General features: G+C 47.0%; 1 protein-coding gene across 1 annotated transcript in view; it reads right to left on the bottom strand.

Moving 5' to 3' along the window:
* The window catches only part of LOC102371713 (antigen WC1.1-like), a 27226-nt gene that overhangs the window by 4538 nt on the left and 14302 nt on the right, over positions 1 to 8386 (bottom strand). Inside the window, exon 11 of the mRNA XM_025195309.1 lies at positions 2141 to 2278. Within this exon, the coding sequence (XP_025051094.1) occupies positions 2141 to 2278 (138 nt within the window). The remainder of the gene's footprint in view (positions 1 to 2140; positions 2279 to 8386) is intronic.

Here is an 8386-nt window from a genome sequence, read left to right as displayed (position 1 = left end):
GCATTCCTGATTTCATCTTTGCATGCCAGAGCAATACTCTTGTATTTCTCCCTAGTTGTCTGTCCAAGTTTCCACCTCTTGTAAGCTTCCTTTTTGTGTTTTGGATCCTTGAAGAGTTCCCTGCTAAGCCAAGCTGTTCTTCTACCATACTTGTTAGTCTTCCTGCACATTGAGATGGCTCATTCCTGCACTCTCAGTAAGGTTTATTTAAAATACAACCAGCTCTCCTGGGGCCTTTGTACATGCCACAAAATTGGCCTTTAAAGTGGCTTAAATACCCTTTTACACCACTTTAATGGCATTGCTGTTTGCACTCTCAGCAGTGTATAGTGCTTTAAATGATTTTGGTACGTAGCAAGATAAAACGGCTCCAAGGAGCTCAGGGGCTGTGCAACCCAGTGGCACCCTGTGCAGGCAGGCTCCACTGAAGAAAAAATAAACAAAACGGGAAGCCCTTTTTTTTTTTTTTTTTTTTTTTTTTTTTTTTTTTTTTTTTTCTCTCCCCACAGCCTGCCTGAGCTATGCAGGGACCTAGTGCTTCCCTCCGCAGCTGCGGGGGGGACTGGTGCTTCCCTCCACAGCTGCAGTGCCCCCCGGGGCTGCCTGGGCCAAGTGGCAGCAGGCGGGTGCCACCTGGGGAGCACCATCCCCCTCTAGCAGCTCCCCCCACCTTTGCCACCAGAGAGGCAGCTAAAGACAAGGTTCTTACCTTCGTGTACATGCCAGAGTTTAGTTTGGTTTAATTCTCCCTAAAGTGAAGTGGTATTTTTAAAAACCCACCATTTCAATTTGGGGAGAACTAAACTGAATGAAACCCCCATGGCATGTACAAGCACCCCTGGACTCCTTTATCCCTCAGATTAGCCTCCCAAGGGATCTGCCCATCAGTTCTCAGCTTGAATCAAGCCACTCAAGAAGAGCATGGCCCCTAGTTGCACTGTCCAACACTTGTACCAGGAATTTGTCCCCAATACTTTTCAAGAACTTCCTGGATTGCTTGTGCACTACTGTATTGCCCTCCCAGCAGATGTCAGGATGACTGAAGTCCCCTGTGAGAACCAGGGCCTGTGATATGGAAACTTCTGGATCCTATATTTGCCAGGGTTTCCTTTCTTTTCCTAACTACTTCCTCTGCTTAAATGCTGTGCAATCTAAAAGGACAATGTCACACAGATAAATTGAGCTTCATACAAGAATGATAAAAATAATATACCTTCCTCTGGCATTGTTCACAAAAAAGCCTTTATGCCAAAATTTACTCAGTAAAACAAATGTGGAAAGGCCAATGAGCTGGTTACCACCCTCTGGTTCTTAAGTGGGGGTTCCTCTTACTGGCCTTGCTTAAGTCAAAGTCAGTGGACATAGTCCCTAAGTGACCTTACTCTAGGTGATACTGACTGGAGTGTGGTAGTTCAGTGTACATCAGTCTACAGTATATGCCAAGGGCAAAGAGCTATATAGTGGACAATGTCATAAACCTCAGCCCACCAAGGCAAGCTATGTTTATGCATTATTGTCACTGGGCATGTCTACATGTGCACCAGACTGAGCAGTTGTTACTGCAGAGTCATTTAGTACTTACAAGTACTAAATGACTCCGCAGTAACCTCTGTTACTGAACTGTTCTGGTGCCACACAGGTTGTTTCTGATGCTACTGCACAATAGTATTGACATCACATTTCATGCCCACTGATGCTACATCGCCATAGCAATGAGCTGCATCACCATGGTTCATCACTATGGTGGCGTAGTGCCTCATGTAGACATGCCCACTGAGTACAAAAAAGAGGATATTTTGTCCCATTCCATTTCCTAAAGAGAGGGAAAGTACGATCTCACATTTTGGTAAAAAGACTGCAAGGTAGTGCAATACTATGTTTATATGTTTAATATTAAAAGTACTCAAAATATTTACTTTTAAATTGTGTCTTCTGTTCTCTGAAATTTTAGTTTCCACCCAGTTGACATTTTGCAGCTACTTTCTGCGGCCAAGAGCTCAGAACAATTTTTGTTTTAAATTAAAGTTGAAATGTTTATATTCATAAAAGCTCCTTCTCCTGGAGTTCTACACCAAAATACTACATAGCATGAGATTAATTATGAAGTAGTGCAAAATGGTAACATTGCATTTCTTCTCACCTGACTGTGAGTCCCTGTTCCTGTCGCTTTCTTCTATGACTCCACAGACTTCCAAGTCACTTTGCCCAGAAACATGATAATTTCCAAGGTCATAAACTTCTGCAGCATCATAATCCTCTCCAGGCAGGGCAGAGGCCCCTGAAAGAGACAGGAATGAATGAGAATGAAAAAGAATTATCCACTGATAGAGCTTCCATGCCAAAGACAAAGGGCTGAGGTGCTTTCACAACCTGGGTAGCAAGACACCACAATTTTCCTTTCTTCTACCAACCCTTGTAGCGGAAGAATGTTTTACATGACAGATATACAGGATGCAATTCAGAGTAGGCTTATCACATTTCCAGTTCCAAACAAAAGGACACCTATCTGTGGGGTGGGCAGGGCAAAGGTATATGATACAGGTGTGACTGGTGAACTCAGACTGGTGAGGCAGTGGAGTGTGCCCCACAGGAGCCCTGAGGAGTGGGGACAGCTGCAGCCAGCTAGGAGCAGGGTGGGGTTTGCAGCTGGCCAGGGAGGGGAGGGGAGAGGGGGGGAGGTTTGCAGCTGGCTGGGCACTCGGGCAAGTAGCAAAGAAGCTGCAAACCCCACTGCTCCTGTCCTGGCCTATGGGCAGAAGCAATTGGTGACGGACAGGGGGGACAAGGCTGAACTCCTCAACAAGTTCTTTGCCTCAGTGTTCCTAAGAGAGGGGCACGACAAGTCTCTCACTGGGGTTGTAGAGAGGCAGCAGCAAGGTGCCAGACTTCCATGCATAGACCCTGAGATGGTGCAGAGTCACTTGGAAGAACTGGATGCCTTTAAGTCGGCAGGCCCGGATGAGTTCCATCCAAGGGTACTGAAGGCACTGGCTGATGTCATTGCACGGCCACTGGCAGGAATATTTGAACGCTCGTGGTGCACAGGGCAAGTCCCGGAAGACTGGAAAAGGGCCAATGTGGTCCCCATTTTCAAGAAGGGGAGGAAGGAGGACCCGGGCAACTATAGGCCAGTCAGTCTCACCTCCATCCTTGGCAAAGTCTTTGAAAAAATTATCAAGGCTCACATTTGCGAGAGCCCGGCAGGACAAATTATGCTGAGGGGATTTTCCTCCAAAGGGTCATAATACTTTCTGCAGCAAGGATGCTGCTACAAGAGGGTGCATAGAGATTTAATAGGCGTGGAAGTGGTACATTTATTGATAAGGGGTAAACAGTTATGGTGAACTTGTGGGGACACTGAAACTACTGCTTACAACTATGGACTGTCTAGGGTGCAATACTGCAGGAAAGAACCTAAGGGTCACAGTGGACCATAAACTGGAAATGAGCCAACAGTGTGTTTTTTTGTTTGTTTTTTTTTGCAAAAAAATCCTTTAAAATACAGTGCATACTGTATTATAGGAGCATCCCTTGCAAATCAAGGGATGTGGTTTTGCTCTATTCAACAGGGGTTAGGCTTCACCTGAAGTACTGTGTCCAGTTTTGGACCCTACACTTCAAGAAGGATGTGGACAAATTAGAAGAGAGCAATAGAAATTATTAGAGGCTTCAGAAATGTAACTTATGGGGCCAGGCTGACAGAAGTGGGGTTATTTATGGCAGTCTGAAAAAGAGAAGATTGAGACGGGGGTTGATAACAGTCTGCAAATACCTGAAGGATGGTTAATTGAAAGATCAAGATAGATTATTCTTTGTGGCTACAGGGGACATAAATAGTCAAGGAGCAATGGACTTGAATTTCTGCAAGGGAAATTATTTAGGTTGGGGATTAGGAAGAACTTTTTTCACTATAAGGGTGGTTAAGATTTGGAGCAGGCTACCCAGAGAACTTGTGGAATCTCCTTCCTTGGACATATTTAAGAGTAGGTTAGACAGGCACTTGATTGTGATAGTTTAGTTAGGGATGATCCTGCCTTGAGTAGAGTATTGCTCTAACTTAACTTCCTGAGGTCCCATCCAATCCTGCTGATCTATGCCTCCGCAAGAGAAGGTTGAGAGGCGACCTTGTGGCTGCCTATAAGTTCATCACGGGGGCACAGAAGGGAATTGGTGAGGATTTATTCACCAAGGCGCCCCCGGGGGTTACAAGAAATAATGGCCACAAGCTAGCAGAGAACAGATTTAGACTGGACATTCGGAAGAACTTCTTCACAGTTAGAGTGGCCAAAGGTGGGAAACGGCTAGCTGGGGTCATCTAGACCCAGCACTCGTTCCTGCCTATGCAGGGGGTCGGACTCGATGATCTATTGGGGTCCCTTCCAACCCTAACATCTATGAATCTATGAATCTATGGCCGGCTGCAACACACACCACCACCCAGCCCCCACTGCTGGCCAGCTGCAAATGCTGCACCCCGCCCCACCCCAAAACTCCCATGGGGTGCTTCACCGCCCCACCAATCTGAGTTCACCAGCCGCACCTGATATGATTGGGGGGGCAGTTTCTAACTGTTACAGTAAATAACAAGTGTTACTGCCCCAGAAATTAAATGTAAAAGGTAAAGCCACAGCCTCCTAGCCCTGCCAGTGCCCCTCACTTCCAGCCCATCCCCACCAGGCCTGTTGGTGCCCCTCACTCCCAACCCTCAGCCCCCTGGTGCTGCTAGTGCCCCACACTCCAGACCCACAGTTCCTCTTCTTCCTCCATCCCTGCCAGTGCCCTGACTTCCAACCTACATTCCCAGGGCTGAAATGTGATGGCTGTGGCAGCTCTGACTCGTGCAGGCAGTAGCAGAGCAATTTTGGCCCTGGTGCAGGCTAGAGGGAGAAGGAGGGTGGGCTCCAGCACTGGGGCTCCTGCTTTGTGCCAGGCAGCCCGGCCATGGTTCCTGCCCCCAGGCAGCTTCTCCTGGCCACCCCACTCATGGGCATGGGACCTGGTGCTGCCAGTCTAGCCATGCAGCTCCCCAATGCCCCCAAATGCCCCCCGCAACTGCTTCCCCACTGGAGGGGCAAGCACCTCCCCCTTGCTGCCCCTGCCCTGCCACAGACTCAATGCCCAGACACCTTACCCCAGCTCCAGCAGGCATCTGCCCTCTCATACACCCATCCCTTCCACACACCTGTGCCACACACACACACACACACACACACACACACACACACAGTCCCCCAGACAGTCCCCCAAGCCCTGGCCTTTCAATCCCCACTACCCATCAACTTACCTGCATCCAGGTGCCATGTCTGGTCCCAGCACCCTGCTTGGCTGTATGCCAGCCAGGTGTATGTGTATGCACAGATGCACATGGCACCCCCTGCCTCCAACTGCCCAAAGCAGCTCCTTGCAGGCTGGAAGGCTGCCAGCCTGCAAGGGGAAACCCATGTTTCCTCCTTTAAAGAGGTCAATGGACAATCCGTTTTTCCATAGCAAATGGAAAATCCAGGTCTCTGGTAAACACTCCCACCACTAGGGCAAGCCAGGAAATGCAGTTCTACCAGCATCAATGTTGAAAAAGGACTAGAGCAAAATCCCAGACATTTGTTCATATTTCAAAAAACAGCCTGGACAGAGATCAGAAGACCCAAAAAGAAAACATGTTCAGGAAAACCCAGACGTATGGTAACCCTAGTTAAGAGAATGTCTATGTCTTTTTCTATAGAGATACAGTAGAAACCCAGATGAAGGTGTGGGACATCTGGAGAAAGGTGTCTATGTGATTTTTCCTCAGTTCACATTCTTGCACTGCTGGGTACAAAGAAAAGTGACCCTTAATTTGCTGTATTTATCATGTACTTTCCAGAATTTTTTAAACATCTCACTTTGTTAGGATACCTTTCCCTAGAATTGTCTGGCCATTGCCTATCCCAGTCTGCAGTCATTGGCAGTTGCACCAGCAATTCAGGCCAAGATAAGGGCTTTTGGATGTACAGTCTACCTATTCTCCACCCCGTCACACTACATCCGAGACAGATGCCTGAATCTACCTAGAGCAATTTCCTTCCACAAGTGAGAGTAACACTAGCATTCATACAAAAGTGGGTCAGGGAGCAAGGCCAGGTGCAGTGTGGGCAGGAATTGAACAGCTTTTTCTAAAACCAGGGTAGCCAGCCTGCAGCACTCATGCCACAAGTAACATGAGCAGCTGCTGAGTGTCCCATGTAAATCTTGGATGCACAGTAAAGGAAGGTGCCAGAATGGAAGACAGGAGAAGCACAGTGTTCCATGGATAGGCTTGGCAGGATTTGATTTTATCCATAAACATCAATTGCACCTCACATTCACAGACTGATAGAAAAATATTTCCATTGATAATAATCCAACTTTATAGAATGAGGACTGTAACAGAGGACCCTTACCCTGTTACTGGACAGTGGAGAAAGAGAGACACTCATCTATTAAGCAATTAGCTGCTCATTTATAGGTGTGGGAAGCAGGCTGGAGGGATATAAGAGTCTGCTTAAACAAGCCCCTCCCCAAAGCCCAGAGCAAGGAAAGGGGAAGGCTCCAGCCCAGTGGCAGCCCAGGCCTGCCAGCTCAGCACAGCAGGCCAAGAACAGCCACTGCTGCCTCTCCCAATGTTTCCAGAGCTCTGGGAATGTTGCTGCACTCCTCTTCTGGTCCCTGCCAGCCCAGTGCTTTTCTGATGAATGAATAGAATGATTTAAAGCAGGTATGCTTTATTGATTTATAGATATTTACTTTTTATACTTTGACATATGATTTTTATAAAGCTTTTACAGTATACTGTCATCACTAAATTGCCTACCCACAAGCCCCTAATCCCAGGAAATCCTGAAAATGTAAATTTATTAAAATCAAAATAAGTGCTTAAAAATAAACATTGGTTTTAGCTGGTGAAAGTATTAAAAAAAAATAAAAATCAAGTTCTGCCAACCCTATCCATGAAGCAGAGCAAGGGCAGTGTGTGTGAAGAAATCCCCTTCTCTCCATCCCTGGATGGGGACATTCCAGCCACCCCTCTATTTTAACTCTGGCAGCCTGGTTCAACCTGGTCACCCAGGCAACAGGGCTGTAAAAATAAATTCCTGAGTGGAGGGGAACTGCCTCTTTCTTGCTTATAAAAAAGGGCCACTGAGCCCATGTTTGTATGACCCAATTTATTAGAACTTGCTCAAGGTGTTTTTCTCTCTTTCTGTTCTCTCCCCCAAATCAGTAAAAAGCTATCTGGATACAGCATGCCTGGCTGTGAATTCCTTAAGGGAGAGACAGGCCTTTTTGCTCCCTTTGCTTGACAGGCTAAGGTGGGCTTGGCTTTTTACTTTCCTCTGGTGCAGGAGGCTACCTTTGGATGCTTCAGGCTAAAAGAAGCACCCTGAAATACCACTGTGGGCAAAGCACCCCCAAGGCTTGTAGGGTCTGTGTACCCTAGGCTGCACAGAGCCCTTACAGAGACCAGTGCTCGGATGGTGGCAGCATTACCCCAGGCTTGTGGTTGTTCTCCAGGAAGGGGGATGGCTCCCCAGGGGAGACTCCCAAAGCGTGGTTTTGGGCCTGGCACAGTGAGGTGGGTGGCTCTGCATAGTAGCACCCCCTACTGTGTCACCACAGTGTGCTACTGCAAGACAAGGTGTCAGGTGTCACTGCCCATATCTAGGCTAACATTTTCCTACCATATCAAACTGTGGCAGTTGTGGAGCCAGAGAAGTGTTTCTCTTGGTGGGCAAATCTCTCTTGCAGCAGCCTGCCTGCATTATACTCTAGCTGGATTCCAGAACCCCCAAGGTGCAAAATCTATCAGGTATGCCTCTGGAGGAGTAGGAATCAGAGCAGAACTCAAGGTGGGTGCAGGGGTTAATTTGTGGCACAGCTGCCACAAGGGCAGGCCACTACTGTTCTAGAGCTGCATGACTCAATAGGATTGCTTGAAGCTTGGCATCTCCTAGGGAGCAGGAAAAAAAAATATTCCAATCTTTCAACTTTGAAAAAAATTGAAATGTTGGTATGTTTTTGGAATAAAATGAAAGGTTTCATTTTGAAAGCAAACTGGAACAGGTAAATCCTCATGTTGGCTGACTTGCCTAGGCAGTGCGAATCCCTGAATGGGCAGCCAGCACCCCAAAAACCTTGCCAAACATCTCTCTCATTCCCAAAATAGTTACCTCCCAGACTGCCTGATTTCTTGGGCAGCTGCCTGTTAGCAACTGTTTATTATTATTATTGTTATATTACATTTCTTTTTCTTCAAAAAAAAAAACTAATGAGCTGGTGCTTCACTTAGTACTAAGAAGGTAAAGGGTATTTTGAATAGTTATGTTAAATAAGAAGATAGCTGGGATTTCCCTCCATTCTAACGGAAGAGCAGGAA

Source organism: Alligator sinensis, unplaced genomic scaffold (genome assembly GCF_000455745.1).
Source record: "Alligator sinensis unplaced genomic scaffold, ASM45574v1 scaffold161_2, whole genome shotgun sequence".
Lineage (NCBI taxonomy): Eukaryota > Metazoa > Chordata > Crocodylia > Alligatoridae > Alligator > Alligator sinensis.
This window is presented reverse-complemented; position numbering and strand designations above follow the sequence as displayed.